At 41.0% G+C, this 20,431-nt stretch overlaps 1 protein-coding gene across 3 annotated transcripts in view; it reads right to left on the bottom strand.

Moving 5' to 3' along the window:
- MED27 (mediator complex subunit 27) overlaps window positions 1–20,431 on the bottom strand; it is a 212,896-nt gene that overhangs the window by 126,861 nt on the left and 65,604 nt on the right. For all 3 annotated transcript variants that reach the window (XM_008578426.1, XM_008578429.1, XM_008578427.1), the window contains exon 3: window positions 11,737–11,867. In XM_008578426.1, the coding sequence (XP_008576648.1) occupies window positions 11,737–11,867 (131 nt within the window). The remainder of the gene's footprint in view (window positions 1–11,736; window positions 11,868–20,431) is intronic.

The following is a 20,431-nucleotide window of genomic DNA, read 5'->3' as shown; positions in this document are numbered from 1 at the left end:
TATCAACAGAAGAATGGATAAACAAATTTTGGTATATCCATTCAGTGGAATATTATACAGCAATGAAAAACAATCTATTGATACATGCAAGGAAATGGATGAATCTCAAAATGATTATGCTGAGTAAAAAAGCCAGATTAAAAAAAAGGAGTATATACTGTATGATTCCATTACTTCCAGAAAATGCAAACTAATCTAAAGCAGATCAGCAGTTGCCTGGGGAGAGGGTGAAAGGAATAAGAAAGGGGCATGAGAAAATTGTTGGGGTTATGAATATGTTCGTTATCTTGATTATGGCAAGGTGAGTTTCACAGGTATACACATATGTCACAATTTACACACTTTAAATACATGCAATTTATTGTATACCTCCAATAAAGTTGTTAAAAAATATATATATAGCTGTAAAGAAAGAAATACATGTCGGCTCTTCAATAAATTATGTACTCTAATTTACATAATACATTTAAAAGTGTGCATAATGACAATGCAACATGCCTAGTTATAGACACTAATTTAACTAAAAGGACCAAACCACTAACATGAAATAAGAACATATTCAAAGGAAAAAAGTATCACCAGCCTGTTCTTTTCTATGGATCCAAAGGTCAGAAGCTAAAATTGGTTAGGGATCTTTATACAACATATACATGTATCAAAACATCAGACTGTACCCCATAAGCATGTACAATGATAATGTGTCAATTAACATAAAAATAAATAAATAAATTTGGTTAGGGAAATGACTGGTATTAACAACACTAGACACATTTTGGGAGCTGATGAGGAAGCAACAAAGTCAGGATCCACCTTCTTCTGAGTTTTCATTTCTAACAGGTTCCCATCCGTGGCCTGAGCAATAAGCTCTGCCAAGTTTCCCCCACACTATCATTCCCTTCATCGTACAGATGTTCTGACAACTGTTTTCCCAGATACCTCCATCCCTGGAGCATCCCTTTACCCCTTCTGGAGCAGTGGTTCTGAATCTCAATTGAATACAGGAATCATCCTGGGAGCTATTTAAAAATATGAATAACTTGGTCTCTTCCCCAAACCAGCTCTCCATATGATTCTAATGTGTACATGGCTGGGATTCACTGCTTTAAAGGCTCCCTCACCTCCAGAGAGGAGGTGTGGGCCCCATATCTGGCTGGGTGGTTCTTTCACTTGGGAGCCCATTCTAGTCCACTACCTTCCAGCTGTCTGAATGCCCCTAAAGTCCTAAAGTGAGGACTGGCCCTGATTGCTCATCCTAAGGACCAGCAGGCTCTGAGCTCAGAGTTTAATCTAGGTTTAGGAACACATTCCCATTCCCCTCACCACTGCTTCCAAAAAAAAAAAAAAAAAAAAAAAAAGAAAGAAAGAAAGAAAATGACCAGTTCTTTCCATACTAACCAAAATTGGAGATATTACATTTAATGTCTCAGCAAGCTAGAGCTGAAACAGGTTTTTCATGTTTTATTATTAAGAATTCAAATGAGTACCATTGGAGTATCTAGTACCACCAGATTAAACCCATTCTGCCCTAAAAGATTCAAGCTAAGAGACAAAGCCACTTCCTACTTAATGCCGATTCTCATGCTACTGAGGTCACTGTACCTGTGACAGCATAAGAAATCTTCAGTGTAAGTGGAGAGAGAAACTGACCTACTGCTTTTTGATTACTTATAACTCTAAATAGGGACTTTCTGGGCTGAAATCTATGGGTTACTAATAGCCTACCTAAAGAGAGAGACAGAAAGAAAGAAAAAGAAACACTCATCGAAAGACTACCAAAATTACTTTCCATTCCAGGAAAGATCAAAAAAAATTTTTTTTTAAGTTTCATTTACAATCATGGTTAGTTGGGAATGGCATGGTGTGAAACACTAACAATCCTGAAGCTGTGATTCTTTGTTATGCAAAAAGAGATTTAAAAAAAATTTTAAAAAAGATCCGCTTATGTCTGTGAGCTGTGTGCATGACCACCTATTTTGTTTCTTCCTTTGCCCAATAGTGGCCAGAGTGATGTAATAACCACACCAGACAGCTGTCTTCCTGGATAAAATCACCTTGTAAAGGAGAAATGCAATTAGAGGATGCAATGAAATATAATTTTTAAACTGATTCTGCAGGCTGCCACATTCGACTTAGTGCTTAATGGCCAGGTTCTTTATTACAGTTTTCTATTTTATGCAATTTCTGTTTGATTCAGTAGCTGTGGAAGACACTGAGCTTTAAATTTTAGTCTATGTCACAATGGGTCTAAGACAAACATATAGGACAGGTCAGCTGAGAGTGAGGCCAGGACAGGAACCAGATAGTAAGGGCTGCAAGTGCCACCTGATGGGGGCCTGTAAGACAGGGCGGGGCAGCATGGCAGGGCTCCATCACCAACTCTTCCTCTCTTTGTCCTCCTCTGGTGTCCCTCCATGATCCTTGGCAGACTTTATCTACTCCTACCATTCCTACACTGATGATTACCAAAACTCTATTTCTTCAACCACAATTCAAGCTCCAGACCCATAATTTTTAAAACATTTTATTGTGAAAATTTTCAAATATACACAAAAGTAGATAAAATATTATAATGAACTCATCAACAGAATAATTTTCTCATCATCCAGTTTCAACAATTAGCAGCTATTTTTACCATACTCCCCCACCCAAAACTTGGGAAGTTGAGACTGAAGTATTTTAAAGTAAATCTGGTCCATTACATCATTTCACCCAAGGCTTATGGACACTTCAAACTTCACATGCTTGAAATGGAACTCATTATGTTCATCCGTTTATATGCAGTAGATTCCCAGCCTGCACCTTTAGATTCCCAGCTTGGACAAGCACACACCTAGCTTGTGGAAAGTATGTAATAAATGCTTTCAGAGTGAAAACTATAGACACACACATACACACACACACACACACACACACAGCAGGGGACCAGGTAGCAGGAATCAAAAGTCCAGAGGGAGAGTCTAAATAGTAAGACAGGATCACACACACACACACACACACACACACAGCAGGGGACCAGGTAGCAGGAATCAAAAGTCCAGAGGGAGAGTCTAAATAGTAAGACAGGATCCAGGATCCAGGACTTCTTCCTGGCTCCCTGCCATGTGCCAGCACTTCCAAGGATGGGGGAACCAAGGAAACCTGGCTGAAGCAGGTGGGCAAAGCAGTTCTCCTGTCCACCTAAAGTATTACAACCCCGACAAGCTACAGATTTCAATCTGTGGCTATTAGTTGAACTGAATATAGTTCTCTCCAGGGGAGAAAAGTAGCTTTTACAACATATATGCTAATGAACCACAATGACATAGAGAATTTAAAACAAAATGTCCCTATATTTATTCTCCATAGACAGATTTTTGCATTAATATTTATGAGGAATTCCTCGTTTATTTCTCCCAGAGATTTTTCTCTTGCCCAAAGAGAGGGGATAAAAGATAAGTAACATGAACCAATTATCTTTTAAACAGCTACAAAGGACTATCGTATATATCTGCATCCTGCTACTTGATTAATCTTCCTAATATACCACTTTCCACACACCAGCCCCTGCTCATGAGCCCTGGGTGCCTGCTCTCCCTGCAGTGGCTCACTGTGAGGCATCTGCTTGGCTTTGGGGCCCTGCTTGCTGCCACAACTTCCAGATCTGATCCTATCCACCCTCACTCAGAAGGAGGCATTGCCACCAGGGACAGACCTGCAATTCCAGAGCCTCACCTGTAGGCCTTTCTGTCTGTCCAAATGGCACCTGGTTCTCAGCCATTTAAATACCCAGTGCTCACTAAAGAGCCACGAGCAGTAGGAATGCAGGCCCAGAACATCTTATAAAAAGCCATTCTCAGCCTCATCGGCCAGAGGAGCAGCACAGAAAGGAATTGGCTTACAGGACACGTTCACTAGACCATCAGTGCCGGAGTCAAGGCTAGGCAGCACAGGAGACACAGAGAGCCCTGGTCCTCAAGGAGTTTTCAGTCCAACCGTAACACAAAGCAGAAAGTGGCATGTGCCCTGGAAGAGACACACAATTAAAGCCTCACAGGAGTGTGGAGCTGAAGGTTTCTTTCTGCTCCGTCACTCAGTAATGGTGTTTCTTCCCCTGTCAATGACAGACTCAGAGAGACTTTCCTTCTCTACCTGACAATGACAGGAGCACACAAACACATAAAAAAGGACGTTTCAAGAACTATTACTGTGTCTTCCCGAGCCCTCAAATGAGAAACTCTGAAGAGCAACGAGGACAAGGCGACAATGGAAACTGGACCATAAGGAAGACTATTCCACACCCTTGACCTCAAAATGCTTTCAGATTCTATTTCAAAACAAACGGAAAGCAAATAAGAGTGAACAGCAACAACAACAAAAAAAGGAGGGAGACAATGAAATGGCACTTGGACAGTGAAAGTTTTACAATCCCATCGGGCAAGCCCTTGCTCTTCCCTGTCCCCTCTCTGAGGGTGGCTTCAAGGAGCTCTGAATGTCAGACACCAAACCAAAATGGATTTCTCTCTGTCACTGTTGTGTGTCAGGATGGCCTGACAACATTTATAGTGCTCCCACCCCTTCACCAGCTACAATTATAAAACCTTAAAATAGCTGGGTATCCTAGTTCCTACCAATCTTTTAACTTTTGCACAAAAACTGGCTGAAACTAATAGACTAAAAATTATTCTGTTCCCACAGAGAGGGACACAATAGATTACAAGAGTTAAGATAACCCTTGCCATCTGAACACTCCTATTCAAACTCAGGATACTGAACAGATATGGGTACATATTTTGAGATGAGACTGGTACCCCTCACCATTCCTGGAGACAGCTCCAGTCTTGTAGGAAAAGGCAAAAGAAGTACTGAGTCAGACAGCTTACACATGACTGATGTTAATAAATGAGCTTAGGTAGAGTCGGTTATTGGAAACTGATCTCTTCCTTATTAATATGGTCCCACAAAGGAGAGAAAAGATTTCTCCATGTTCTAGAATGCAAACAATGTTTTAATCTTTAATTATATTCTCAATTTCAACTCTTCTGGAGAATTATATCCACCTAGGCCTAGGATTATTTCTTTATTACATAGCCTCTCTGTGGTATTTAATGAATATTGTTACTTAATACTTGCCAGTAGGGGAAAGAAGGACTTAGTGAATTTCTACCCAAGTTTTGATGACTTCTCCCAAAACTCAGGCAACTTACACTACAAAGTTCTCTGCTTCCTCTGTGGGACAGCAGCACAGGCCACACACCTGCTCTGCTCTGCTCACAGCCCAAGCTCAGGGCAAGTGAGTCTGGGTAATATGCTGCTCCTTTCATGAAGCATCTCAAGAAAAAGAGGTTTAGGAAACAATACTCTGCATTTCTGAGGCTCATGGCAATGAACCAGTTTGCTCCTCTTTCATGGTTTACTCACTATTATTTTGCTCAGAGGCAAACCAAACTCAACTCCAATAAAAAGAGAAGCCAGATATTTTTGTTCTAGCACCATCAAAGTTGAGGAATTTGATACACATTAGTCAACATATCACCAAGTCTGCCTTCAACAAAATCTCAAGAGTCTTAGGAGCAAAACCAAGCCCAAGTAATCAAGAAAATTAAGTCTCTGCAAAGACATATGTTCACAGTCACTATGCAAATCGCATCTATATCAAATTTTTTGTAATGGAATTGCAGAAACCTGTAGTTTCAGACCTACATGGCTGATGGAAAAAAACTCTTAAAAAAGGGTCTCAAAAATCAGCAACAGAAGAGATAAAGATGTAATGGCCAGGAAGCTACAGAAAGAGACTTGGTCGAGTGGGCTTCAGCCCAGCAAGTACTCGCCGTGCTTGGTTTAAGCATCAGTGAGCACCATAAGCTCCCATGCGGCACTATCACAGAGGACAGGTTCGTGTGCGGCACTATCACCAAGGACAGGTTCACGATGCTGGTTTGCACCCTCGGGTTCCTGGTGGTTGTACATTAAGCAAAAGACAACATGAGCCTCTGTTTTCAAGAACAGAAGCAGCATTTACCACACATCTTGGAAAGAATCCAATCATCTGGATAAGCATCATGTGTAATTTCAAGCCGATGATCTTCTTGGGAATTAGTGTGCAAGGCAGTGGCAGAAAATGAGCCTCTTTCAGTTAAACTCCCAGAGCCAAATTAGCGGCTGTACCGAAGGCAATCTGTTGTTCAAACACTGGAACCCCTAGGTGTAAGTGCGGTGTCACTATCCCTGTTACCTCCTGAGTTGTGGGTGTTTCTTTCCGGCAACACTTGTCACTGAATGCTGCTTTTGTGCTGGTGTTGTTACTGAAACCTGAGGTAGGTCATCCAAGAACTGGAGCGTGAAAACTCTCCATGCTCTTAAAGATATTAAATAATATTGAAACAGATGCAAAACATTGAGGAAATGCCACTGGTAGGCTCCAAAGAAAATCACAGAATACTTTTCAGCAATAAAATGGAACAAACCACTGATACATACAACATAAATGAATCTCAAAAACATCATGCTGAGTAAAAGGAACCAGAAAGGAAATATTACATTCTGCATGACTCCATTTATGTGATGTTCTGGAAGAGGCAAAGCTAGGGTGTAGGCATAGATAGCAGAATAGTGGCTGCCTGGGCGGTAGAGAAACTGTAGACAACAACTATAGTCAACTCTTTCAAGGAGTTTTGCTGTAAAGAAGAGAGACGTGAGGCGGGAGCTGAAAAGGGAAGTGGGATTAAGAGATGAGTAATAGTTTTTTGTGTAAGCATGTTTTGTCTACCAACAGGAATGATCCAGGAGGAAGGCAAATATTGATGGCGCAGGAGAAGAAAAGGAGACTGATGGAGAAATGGCCTGGATAGGTGAGGGGGGATGGGACCTAGTGGATGAGTGGAAGGGTTGTTCTCAGCTGGGGCACGAACAGCTCATCCCCACTGACTGCAGAGAAAGAAGCCCATGAAAGGAAGTGTGCCCTTAATTCAGCAGGCAGAATCTTTTCATGGAAGGTAATGTGATACAAAAGAAATTGTTCCCGCAACTTCTAGGGATAGAGGTAGTATTTTAAAAAATAAACTGTCTGAAAAACTATTTTTTCCTCTAAACCTAAAGGAGATCTAGGTGTGCAGGATAATAAGACAGAAGAGTCTTTCACCTATGCTGCCACTGAAGTCAGCATTTCATCAGGCCAAGCTGCTCAAACCCAGGAGTCACAGGCCACTCAGCCTGGCCATATTGAATACAACCGGTATCCCATGTTAACCACACCAAAAACTGCATCAGAAAGTGGAGGGGCTGCTGTCTGAGAGAGAACATTAAGTAAACATAGCGACATCTGATGGCTATTAAATACAGATATCTCAATAAACAACTTATAGATCAATCAAATAAGATAGCCACACTCCAGTCTGGTCTCAATCCTTCAAAGGTCAAAAGCCCAACAATGTTTACACAGCAACAGGGGGCAGAGTTCTTTACGGAAATGACAGTGCCCCTTCTGCAAAAGACTTGACTTAGCATGAACACTTGGGAATCATGGAAGTGAGGTCACTCCATCAGTGCCCTCTGAACACTAACACATGATAGAAGATCTTTCATCCTGAACAACATCTTTATCTTCTTACAAGCTTCTCTGGAGTGGGAGAAAGATATAAATCATTAATCCCACAAATCACTCATCCTAAGGGAATTCAGGGGGAGGGGAGGAATCCGACTCTTCAAAGACTATTACTGTTAAAGCCGACTGCATTTTAAAAACAAACACATCGTACAAATGCCCTGCACTACTGCCATGCCTATGGTCTCAGCACAGTTAGGCAGAGCCAGTGGTTTTGCTGTAGTAGCCTTAGTGCCATCCGACTGCTGACACAAGCCAATGCAGAAACCCGCCATCATGGCATTAACAGAGGCACAGCTGCAGAGCAGGGCAGGTGAGGAACCCAGCCTCTAGCCCTTCACTGGTTTCCTCCACTGTTGGGAAATAAAGCCTTTCCTCAGAATCCTGCAAAGCCTAGCAAGCAAGCTTCTAGCTCTCTCAATAAAATAAAGCCTCCATCCTGCTCAGCTGGCAGTGGAGAAATCTGGTGGAGCTGGACTGGGCTGGGCTTGCTGAGTGGCTCTCCCTCTGCACCCAGTCCTTGGCCTTGTCGGCCACTGCAGGATCATGTCTGTCAACTTGGCATGCTTGTTTCTTCCCCTGTCTCTACTCAGAGCTTCCTGAAAGCCAATACTATACCTCATTCATCTCTGAACCCCCAGCACAGTGCACAGACTCAAGCACTTGTAGGCCCTGAGTAAACACTTACTGAATAAGTAAGTGACTGGGCCACAGGCTCAGCACTCTTCCCCTTGCACAACGTCTCTCCCCACTGGCAACTATGGTGGTTTTAAATGTCCATGAATTCTTTGACACTTCTTCCTTCAAAAAGGAGAGCCTCGGGCCGGCCCGGTGGCGCACTGGATAAGTGCGCCGCTTGGGAAGCGCAGCAGCGCTCCCGAAGTGCGCCGCTTGGGAAGCGCAGCAGCGCTCCCGAAGTGCGCCGCTTGGGAAGCGCAGCAGCGCTCCCGAAGTGCGCCGCTTGGGAAGCGCAGCAGCGCTCCCGAAGTGCGCCGCTTGGGAAGCGCAGCAGCGCTCCCGCCCGAGGGTTCGGATCCCACATACAGACCGGTTCCCGCTCACTGGCTGAGCGAGGCGCAGGAGCAACACCGAGGGTTGCAATCCCGTTGCCGGTCCCCGGTCCGGTACGGGGGCAACACTGAGGGTTGCGATCCGTTGCCGGACACGGAAAAAGACAAAAGACAAAAAAAAAAAAAAAAAAAAAAAAAAAAAAGGAGAGCCTCGTTCCCTCCTCTAAAATGTCAGTCAGACTTAGTGACTCATTTCTAATGAACAGAATGGGGTGGAACTGATGCTATGGGTCTTCTGAGGCTAGGTGACAAAAAGGATAGCCTCCCTGGCTCTCATTCTCTTAGATCGCTGGCTCTGGAGAAGACAGATGCCATGTTATGAGGATCCTCAAGTAGCCTGTGGAGAGGTCTGCAGAGAGAGGAGCTGAGGTCTCCTGCTGACAGCCAGCACCGCTTTCCTGCCATGTGAGTGAGCTGCCTTGGAGGTTTTTAAAAATTACATATTATGTGTGCATAGAAAAAAAGTCTAGAACAATATCCATCAAAACCTTAACAATAACTTTCTCAGTGTGACAGTATTATTTTATTTTTTATCTTTGGTTTTTTTTAAAAAAAGAATCTACATGATATATAGAAACTACTAGTGTTTCACTTTTTAACTTTTAAAAAACTTTTTAACCTAATTAGGCCAGCAGCTATGTCATGTTTCTAGACAACATCAAACATGGTAGGTGCTCAAAAAAACTTTTTAACCTAATTAGGCCAGCAGCTATGTCATGTTTCTAGACAACATCAAACATAATGAGTGGCACATGGTAGGTGCTCGATAAAAGCACAATGGATGTCTTTTAGATGTAGATCCTATCTACTGAACAGTTTTATAAAGTGATTCCAGGATAATGTGAGTCCCAAAAGCTCAATGATGTGAAAAATCAACAACTTTCACAGGAAATAGGCTACTAAGTATAGGAGATCATTTCTATGTTGTATTCTTAGGACACAGTAACCACTTTTCTCTTTGAAACTAAGTATTTTGAGTGATTTATTATAAATTTATAATGACAGTTGTGAACGCCTCACTTTTTTTTTTGGCATGAGAAGAGAGACTGTTGATTGCCTTAGTGCTTAAAATAGTTTCTAAGTGTCCTCATAATAGCATGTCACCTGTAAACAGGTTTCAAGCCAATGCAAATTAACAAATGGTGAACAGATGGACTAAGAACTGACTTTTGTCAAGAGAGAGTTAGCAACAAACACTTTTTTGGCTCCAGTCTTATGGGACCATTAGAAAGTCTTTCACTTCTCGCCAAACATCTTGCCTCAGTAGACAATCCATGCAGGGAAAATGACAAGTTACAAGGCCCATTAGACTTTCGAGAGCTGAAAGTTGAGATTTGCAGAATCACCCAATCAACATGAGTAACGTTCCTTAAGAAGCTTTCTGCCAAACAGTGAAAACTCTCTCTGTCCTGCATCACTAAAGGAAGCTATCCCTGTAGTCAGCTTCTCGTTGAAAAGCAGGGCACCCGTGCAAGCACACAGCACACAAAGCCTGCTTGTAGAGGCTGGTGGGTTACGTTCATTTTGTCCCAGAAGCAAATGTTAATTGTGAAGAAAGCCTGAAAACCACAGAAATGGTGGCATACAAGTGGCCCCCGGCTGCAGAAAGGACCCCTAGAGAAGCCATCCCTTGGGACTTCCCCCAGCTCTTCACTGGTCTCTCTCCTCATTCTCCAAGTCTCTGTCTCATGCTGGCTCCTCAGAGAGGCCTTCTTTGACAAGCCTATTTAAGCTATTTCCCTTGTTCCCACAAGTTACCACCCTATTTATTCCCTTCCTAGCACTAATCATTAACTGGAAGTTATGGTATTAACTTATTAATTTATTCAGAGGTGCTTTTTATTTTGCTCTTTTCCACTCACTAAACAAAAAGCTTCAGGAAGATGGAACTATGTCCTGCCCGTGATTATATCCTTAGGGCCTAGAACTGTGCCCAACACATAGCAGGTACAATAAATATTTGCTACCAAACAGAAAATATGTGAGACCTGGAGCAAATTCAAATAGTCGAGTCTGGTATGCAAACTCTACTTTAGAACAGAAATGTAAAACTGCAGTATGTAACTGTGGAGGTAAACAAAAGAGGGTGCAAGGGGAGAGTAGGCCAGGCTAGGAAATGCGTTTGAAATCCAAGTCCAGCCTTTTGAGAGGACGGCCCCTCCCTCTCAGGGGAGTGTGCATGCTGGTAGAAACGCTATCAGCAAGGATTGATATGCCCATGTCTGAGGCCATATCTCTGAGTTAGCCTTGGCACTGGGGCCTCGACTACAAAATAACCCCACAGGTAAATGGATGAATCGACTGTGGAACATTCAAAGGAATGCTACACCACAACAAAAAAGAACATCGAATGAATCCAACCAATATTATGCTGAGCAAAAAAAAAGCTGATACAAAAGATGACATATTGTGTGACTCCATTTATATGATGTTCAAGGACAGGCAAAATTAATTGTTTAAAGAAGTCAGAACATGTTAACCTTGGGGAGGAGGGCAGCACAGGTACAGACTGGGCACATGGAGAAACCCTTATGGGATATTGGAAGTGGGGGTTACATGGCTTGATCTGGGTGGTGGCTACATAGATGTACATATGAGTGAAAAAAATCAGACTGTACACTCTATGGACCTCACTGTATCTGTCATCCCTTCTACTGGGAAAAAGAACAGCACACATATTACTATTAAAAGCAATCCTTGCACTGATTCTAATCCCAGCTCTGGCAGATGCTCTAGGTGGTCTGTAGCTTATCAATATGCGCTCCTCAGCTGTCTCATTTGTAAAATAAGGACAACTGTACTCATATTCTGCCAATTTTGGGAATGTGAAAAGAAAACAAATAATAATCTCTGAGGTATCTTTAAAAAATCCTTGGCGGAAAAGTCACATACAGAATATGTAGAATGTAAACTGCATTACTGCTGCTTCACAAAGGTCTACGCAAATTATGTTACCATCATGCTTTGTTTCTAGTCCTAATAGATACCTTTCTAAAAGAAAGAAATAGAATAACTTTCCACTACCCAAAACCAAGCACAAAGTGAGTTCACCCAGGACTAAAGTACTTTTCCCAAACCGTCACTCACTGAGGTGGTAAGACAAGAGTCGTGGGCTGAGCCTTGGGTCTGCGTTTGGCAGATACTCCCATCTGATTAGCGGAACGCTTCAATGACTGTTGATTCAAAAGGCCAGACGCTAGACCTGCGTGGTACTGCAACTGTAGAGAACAACAAAACAAAAGGGGAAGAGAAATAAAACTTGGTAAAAGCAGGACAAAGAGTATTAAACTATCAATGCTTGATAATTTTACCCCCTTATGACATTTTTGGTAATTTCAAATACAGCTGCTAATAATCTGCTTCAAGAAATTGATTCATAAAGAGATGATAGGACAAAAAGAAAAAGAAACAAGAATAAGATTGTGAATCACAGCATTACCTAAATGACAAAAAACTGGAAGCAATCAAAATGTCCAACAATGAACTGGGAAACTGGTTAAAATATGAAAGGACTTTACAACATCCTTTTGATGAATCAAAACAATAAAACAAAACAGGTTACATTATAAACAGAGAGGCATTTAAAAAGATGTTCTCTAAAACGCTAACAGTATATTTCTAAGCATAGAATTTGGGTAATTTTTATTTTCTTCTTTATTTTTTGCTATTATTCATATATGCTTTATATAAACGGTTTTAAAGCCTATGTCATTTTTTAAATAAGAAGATCCACTAATTTTCCTTAGAAACAAAGTTAGTTCTGGGAACTCTTGCTACTGCCGTGTCTTACTTATAATAAAAACCATATAACTCAGCAGGCTAGCTGGTTAGTTCAGTTGGTTAGAGTGCTGTGTTATAACCCCAAAGTCAAGGGTTCAGATCCCTGGACCAGCCAACTGCAAAACAAACGAACAAACAAAATACCAAACCATGTAACTCATAGTCTACTGCTGTAAACCAAGACCACACACAGCTTACTATACAGATTTAAACATACTAGGAGCGAGCATTCAGAACCACTGAGCTAGCACTCTCGATGGTGAAGGTACAAACCTCACCTATAAGAACAGCTCATGAGTATGTCTTACAACAATGTATACAAATGGACATAGGCTCACTGAAGAGAACTGGGTGGAGAAGTCGATTTCATTTCTGCTTACACAAAACTGGAATAACGCCATGGGGGTAAGGAAGCAGCGAACTTAAATGGGCTCAGTGCCAGCATCCTTTGCTTTATTCCTGGACAAACTACTGAGCTTTGAAGTCACTTAGCACAGCTCCTTTTACTTCTCTATGCTTCAATTTCTCTACTGGAAAAGAGAAGTGATACTGCCTACTTCTAAACCAAACAGGACTTTAAGAAAATCCACTTTATATTGAGTTATAATTCATGTAAAATATAACGCACACATTTTAAGTGTAAAGTCTGATGAGTTTGGACAAATGTATATACCTGTGTAACCACCACCCCAATCAAGATACGGGGATTTTTCATCACTGCAGAAAGTTCCCTCGTGCCACAGTACAGCCAATCCTTCTAACTCCTATCATCAGGATCTTTTGAATTAAATACAACTCATCATTCTCACTCATTGCCAAATTAAGCTTATATCTTGTAACCACCACCCCAATCAAGATACGGGGATTTTTCATCACTGCAGAAAGTTCCCTCGTGCTACAGTACAGCCAATCCTTCTAACTCCTATCATCAGGATCTTTTGAATTAAATACAACTCATCATTCTCACTCATTGCCAAATTAAGCTTATATCTAATTTGACATGTGACAATAACTTTTATCTTTCTTTTTTAATCCCATATTTCTATATTTTAGATCATAAGAGTTGTCATCAATCTCTCCATAATAAAATTATCCTTGAAAGGTATCCCAATTTTGAACAGATGTAAAGAAAACATTCAAAAGTGAAAATGCCAAGCTAAGAATTGGATTGAGATCATTTATAACACCCAATATGTTTCTTCCTCTCTTCTCAAATTAAGCAAAGTCTTTCAAACATTTATTTAGAATTAACTAAACATACAAATAGTAATTCATTCTGAAGCTCTGAATCAATTTCTTTTCAAAATGCTCTTTGAAGGCATAGATTTTCTTTGCCGAGTCAGCTGCACTACAGCTCATGGTAATGAAACTGGCGACCACCATAGAAAAGGGGTTGAGCCCTGGATGCAAAGGGTAATAACGTCCTGAAAAATAAATGGCCTCACCTAAAGCCATTGGGCTGCACACAGAGAGCAAAGAAAACAAAACCAATTGAAATGATCAGCTCCTTGAAAGTGGTTATAAAAATGAAGATATCCAGTGACCCAGTAAGACTGAAATGTCTGTGTTTGGAGTATCCATATTGCTTTTTAACAGGCTCTTGATTTACTTGGTCGATTTGCTGTGGGAGACTTTCGGCTGCCCAATATGAGACAAAGATACATCACTTTCATAATAAAAATGGAGCTCTTCTCAGGATAGAAAAGGGGGGCATAATTTGGCTCTAACAACTCATCTTAGACCAATGAATTTTGCTCAAATTTGTTTTTCTCCTACAGATTTCTTAAATGGGAAATCAATGGAAGCAAGGGACAGTACAAGTTTGAAAGACAATGTTTCAAAATGTCAGCTACTTGGGATTCGATCTTCCCCACCAGAATTTGCAATGAGTGCAATATGCATGGAGCTTTACAGAATTAAAGGGAAAGACAGCTTGGCCAGGGCCCCCTCCTGGCTCAAGGTATCATCTCTCCTTTTGGCTCCCCTTATTCTTTGTATCTTACTAGGGTTCATGCAAGCTCAGCCATTCTAGCCCTGCTGACTCTTTGAGTGGAAGAGTCCTGCTAACTATGCAGAGTGGCAGGCTGATTTTGCCCACCTGGCATCATTTTGATCATTTGCTCAAACAAAAAAACAAAATAGCAGAAATGCATGCTAACTGCTGTCTGTCCTCTAAAAGGTTCCTTTGAAACCTCTACCATCTTGGATACTCTCAAGTGTACAGTGCACCTCTAAGTGGAAGGACTCCTCTTTCCCCAAAACAAAATTTGCCCTTGAAAGCTGACTCATAATGAGTAAGCAACATTTGTTAATCACATATATGAATCCCAGTTTCCAGGAACATGGCTCCGACTGTCAAGATCTATAAGGGGCCTATTAAATGTTTACTGAACCACCTTTATAATGGGAAAAAAGGTCAAAGTTAATAAAACTGACAGGCAGCTCCTGTCCAACTGGATTTATACATTATTTAAGCATCAAATACTCCGTTCCATAAAACACAGTTTAAATCTGAAAAGACTCTTGGAAAATGTTCACTCAGCCAATGGTTCAAAAACAGCAGAAGGGAGTTGCAAAGCGAATCCACAAATTAACATTAAAAACATATCATTTCCCAAAAAGCTGCCATAAGTTTTCAATTACAGGTTCTGCAATATTTTCTATAAAAATATATTTCAATAAACATACTTCTCTCCAAATGTCTGTGGCATGGAAACAACTCTATTTCAAAAAGCAACTTATCAGACTTCTAATGTGATTTTTATATTCAAGATCATTTCTCCACTTACCAGCAAGAATAAAATGAAAGAGGTAGAGAAATAAAACAATTTATTATTTTAACTTCTACATCTTCCAGCTGTGGGGAATGGGAGTGTCTCTGTGACGAGTCAGGGAGCAGGCTCTGTATTCACTGTTAAGTTGCTGCTCCACAGCAATAGCCATTTCAGTGCTTCAGTGTTCTCTGGATTTTTGAGAATATTTCTCTCAGTTATGATTTTGCTATCTATTCATTCCAACCTTCTATTTTCTATGAATAACCTGGGATTTTTCTATCAGTTCTCAACCTAAAACCCTTTCTAATCAAGTACACCTACTAATCACCTCCATATCTAGGAGAATTTCAACAATTCATAATGATCTGGAGAAAAAGACCAATTAGGATTAGGAAAACCTTGATTTACTGAATAGTTTTAAAAAGTAAAGCTGTCTTAATAATATTAAACATGTAAGAAGCTCCAAATGTTGTCAGGTAGGGTATAGTAAACTTCAATTTATAGACTAAGAGCCTGTGTAATAAGCATCCTCTATGGAAATGTGACCCTGGGCTTTGCTACTAATAAAAGCTGGGTAATCTCACACATCTCACTTCCCTCTCTAGAAAACATGTATGATATTTTCTCCAATGATCCACCAAGCTCTAAAATTTGATTCCTCCATGTTTCTAAAGGAGTCAGAAAAGTATTTGGTGAAAAGTAATGTCCCTACAATATTCAAACAATAGGCTTAACAGACCTTGAATAGCCTATGTCTTTAGAGAATCTTCTTTTGAAGAGTCCATACTATTGGGGTCAAAATTCAATTAGTGTTAATAAGCTCCAATTTACAAATCACAACACATACTGGAAAAAAATGAAGGAAATTATAAAAACAATTCAAATGTGAAGTCTGATTTAAATCTTTGGTTCAGAAAATCAGATGAGCAATGATCTCCTGGTTAGTGTTTCACTTGCTTTATGTCTTCCACATTATTCTGAATGCTCCAAAATAAAAGTAATGTTTTGCAGTGGACCAAAGTTTGAAAAGAAAATAGAAGGAAATTCATCATACCGATCATGTTCAATACACTAATTATACCAGTGGCGTTAAATCAGGCCTAGTTCTTAAAGGCTGAAGTGTATGCTGGAACCTCTCTCGGTCCACACTACAACATTTCATCATATGCAGCGTTGTTCTACCCATGCCATATGGCCTGAATCCCACTTTGAGAGAACCTGACATTCAAAAATCTCAAAACTTATAAGATACCAGTGGCGTTAAATCAGGCCTAGTTCTTAAAGGCTGAAGTGTATGCTGGAACCTCTCTTGGTCCACACTACAACATTTCATCATATGCAGCGTTGTTCTACCCATGCCATATGGCCTGAATCCCACTTTGAGAGAACCTGACATACAAAAATCTCAAAACTTATAAAGCCTAGTTCTTAAAGGCTGAAGTGTATGCTGGAACCTCTCTCGGTCCACACTACAACATTTCATCATATGCAGCGTTGTTCTACCCATGCCATATGGCCTGAATCCCACTTTGAGAGAACCTGACATTCAAAAATCTCAAAACTTATAAGCTAGATCAATCAAGATTTGATTCTTCACACTATGAAAATCACTATTTCCTTCTCAAGGATTCACCAAAGGTTTCTTTAAAGGTGAAAAAAAGAGCTCTTCTAACCTTATTTTTTATTTAAAAAAATCACTTTACATATACAATCATGTGCCACTTAACGACAGGAATACGTTCTGAGAAATGCTTTGTTGGGAGATTTCGTTGTTGTGTGAACATCCTAGAATGTACTTAAACAAACTTAGATGGTAATGCTTACTACACAGCTAGGCTCTCTGGTATAGCCTATTGCTGTGACCACTGCAGTATATTCAGTCCTTCATTGACCAAAATGTCATTATGTGGCATATGACTATAATTACATATAAATTTATAAGAACACTAGCAAGGCACATTGGCACTGCCAGTAACTAAACCCTTTGGACAAGAATGAGATATAACTAAGTTATTACAAATTCTGGCCGGCTTAGACCAGAGAGCCCATGGAGCGGCAGAAGAGATCAAGAGGGTCGGGAGCCCCATCATTTCCTCTGCCAGTCACTCTGGGCCAATTTCCCTTCTGTCTGTGCTGGGATTTGGCACCTAGGAAAGGCAGCTTTGTGTCATTTCTTGGTCCACGACTGAGGCTGGCTACCCAGGGAGACTTATCTCAATGGTCCAGACCTTGTTATTGATTACTCTGTATCCCCTACAATGTCTAGGATAGTGCATGGCACACAGGGGATGCTAACAAATTTGTCAGCTGACAAGTGGATTGGCAGATTAGTGAGAATGCTAGAGCCGGTCCTGGCTCAGCACTGTGGCCAATTTAGAGAAGAGACTGGACCCATCCGACAGTCTTCTTACGGCTGGCCTCTTACAAGAGCAAACACACTGCTTTGCAGGTGCTCCTTGTCATGACAGAGCCACAGATGAAACTTTTTTCCCTCTTATTCCAATTGCCCAAAAAGTGGGTATGTTCAAGAAAAGGCATCCATAGGGACTGCACTCAGATTACCTGAAATCAGAATTCTAACATGAGAGAAGGGCCTTAAAAAGATGCCAACCACCACCCCTGTTCCCACTCCCATTTTATATGAGAGGAGGCCTGGCCTTAAAGAGGTCACTGATCCAAGGTCACAAGTATTGTAAGAGGGAGGTGGGCCATACAGGGTTCACTGTACATATCTTTTTCCTGTCGGGATAAGTGTGCCGCATCTTTCTAAGTGGAGGAACTGGCATTTGGTATCTCCACTTTAGCAATGAAACAGTGATTCTTCCTGGCTGGGGAATGAGCTGACGCTGAGAAGCAGTAATGTTAGCATCACTAGCAGCTTCAGGCTCTTGCTTGCCCTTCACCTGACCTCTTTGGGGCCGTGAGATGTTGCATGCTTTTCCCTCCTACTGACTCCAGTCATGTGTAAGGTGGTGAGTTTGGGAAAGTTTTAAACCCTCTCATTTTAAGATCTTAATATTCAGAGTTAAATATCTTAGAGAAAAGAAATCAAGAAACCAAAGAAACTCCAATATTGTCAGAAAATATAAATTCTAGACTCAGCAGTAACATATACGGTTACTTCAAAAAGTTTGCGGAAAATAGAATTATTAGATGATAACGAATCTTTCCACAAACTTTTTGAAGTACCCTCGGATTTAACCTTCCTAACAGCTTTGATACTTTTCTCTGATGGGGCAACTGTGCTACTGTCTAATGGGTTTTTATAAATATTCTGGTTGTTCAGAAGAATCCACATGTATAATCTGTCTTTACTGAAGAATTCTCTTTGAGAATTTGCATTATACGTAATAATAGCAACAAGCAAGGCCATCAGTGCCACTTCCCTGGCACTGACCAAAACAGTCAGATCTGGCTGGCCCAAGCGCACTGAATATCCTCCCAAGGTACAAAAGAACACACCAAACCTCCAACCACAATCTACGGACTGATGACACCTGGACTGACCCACACCACATACACTTGGATCAAGCCACTCCCTAAACAGCTGGGATGTGTATGTGGCACTGGTGGATGGTGGTGCTAATTTGAGATTCTCATACAGTCATATTTCCCCAAACCATTAAACTTTCAACTAGAACCAAGATTTGTGCAAAACCAGGAACACTTTGTCACCACTTTCAATTGCAAAGACCTTTGCCTCTCATTATTGAAATATGTTTTGTTTCCAGCTAATGAGAAGAACCATGTATATTATGATAAAGCTCTAGTTCTTCTTTTGAACATAACTCTAAGCAAAGAGGCAAGCCTGCCTGTGCCAAGGAAAACAGCTACAGAAAAATACCATAAATCTAATTATTTTGCTTGGGTTTTAATCTAAATATCAGATAATGATATTAGCTTCTTTCCTCCTTTTATCTCCTAATGCTTCTTTCAAATAGCCAATAGTTTAAGAGAAAAACAAAACAAAAACAAAACACGGTAGATTTGAGCTTTTATGGGTAAATAATCTTTTTACTTGATAAAAACAGCATCAATAAACCATAAGAAGGAAGCTGCCAATTTATTTGCCTGTTTGTTCTCAACTGGGAAGCTAGGTTTCAGGCCCTTCAATCACCATGAAAGCAGGACACAAAATCAGGTCTGTTTCCTGCTCAACTTGGCATGATTTACATGCTAAATGCCATTTGGGTTTCTTTTTTTCCTATATATTAGCCCTCAAATGTCCAAACTTCAAAAACGATCAAAGAAGTAAAAAGAGAGGATGGATAGCAGCCTTTTTCTTTCTTAAATATATCTATGATGTTTAGGGTCATTTAGAATTCTTCCACTGGATCTTCCCAGAATTCACACTTTTATTAATAGGCCTTTCTCCACAACGGCTCCTATTTACACTACAGCTGTAGGCATGTTATCATACTTCAAAGATGCCAATCAGCTAGAAGAGATATAAGTCATATTTGAACAGATTCACTAACAAAGCCAACTGTGAATGTGGCCAAAAATGGATGAAACTATCGTAGGGACTTGTAAAGGGAGAAAGAAGACTAAACAAAGCAAAAAAAAAAAAAAGGACAGATGTGCAGTGAACACTAAAAGAAGAGAAAAGACAGGCAAGAATCAGTGTTTCCCTGTCTCCCACTAACCACCTCTCATTTCACACCAGACTCTTGCCCTGTTTGCCCTATGTGGTTTCTTTTTTTTTTTTTTTTTTTTTTTTTTTCCTTTTTGTCTTTTTTCGTGTCCGGCAACGGATCGCAACCCTCAGTGTCACGCCCGTACCGGACCAGGACCGGCAACGGGATCGCAACCCTCAGTGTTGCGTCCGCACCTCGGTCAGCCAGTGAGCGGGAACCGGTCTGTACGTGGGATCCGAACCCTTGGCGGGAGCGCCGCCGCACTCCCAAGCAGCGCACTGTAGCAGTGCGCCACCGGGCCGGACCGCCCCATGTGGTTTCTGAGAGCAACTCACAGGGTCATAAAGATAGATCAGGGTGAGAATCACCTAGGGCTATGGGCTTTTCTGTTGAAAAACTACTCCCCAGTAGGATGGTATTTTCAGGTGGGGCCTGAGTGAGTTCTCACTCTATTAGTCCCAGCAAGAGAAAAGACCCTGGCACCTTCTCTCTCTCTCTTACTTCCTCTCGCCATGTGATCTGCTTGTACCTGCCGGCTGCCTGCCATTTTCCGCCATGAGTTGAAGCAGCCTGAGGCCCATGCCAGATACA

Source organism: Galeopterus variegatus, unplaced genomic scaffold (assembly GCF_000696425.1).
Source record: "Galeopterus variegatus unplaced genomic scaffold, G_variegatus-3.0.2 Scaffold1684, whole genome shotgun sequence".
Lineage (NCBI taxonomy): Eukaryota > Metazoa > Chordata > Mammalia > Dermoptera > Cynocephalidae > Galeopterus > Galeopterus variegatus.
This window is presented reverse-complemented; position numbering and strand designations above follow the sequence as displayed.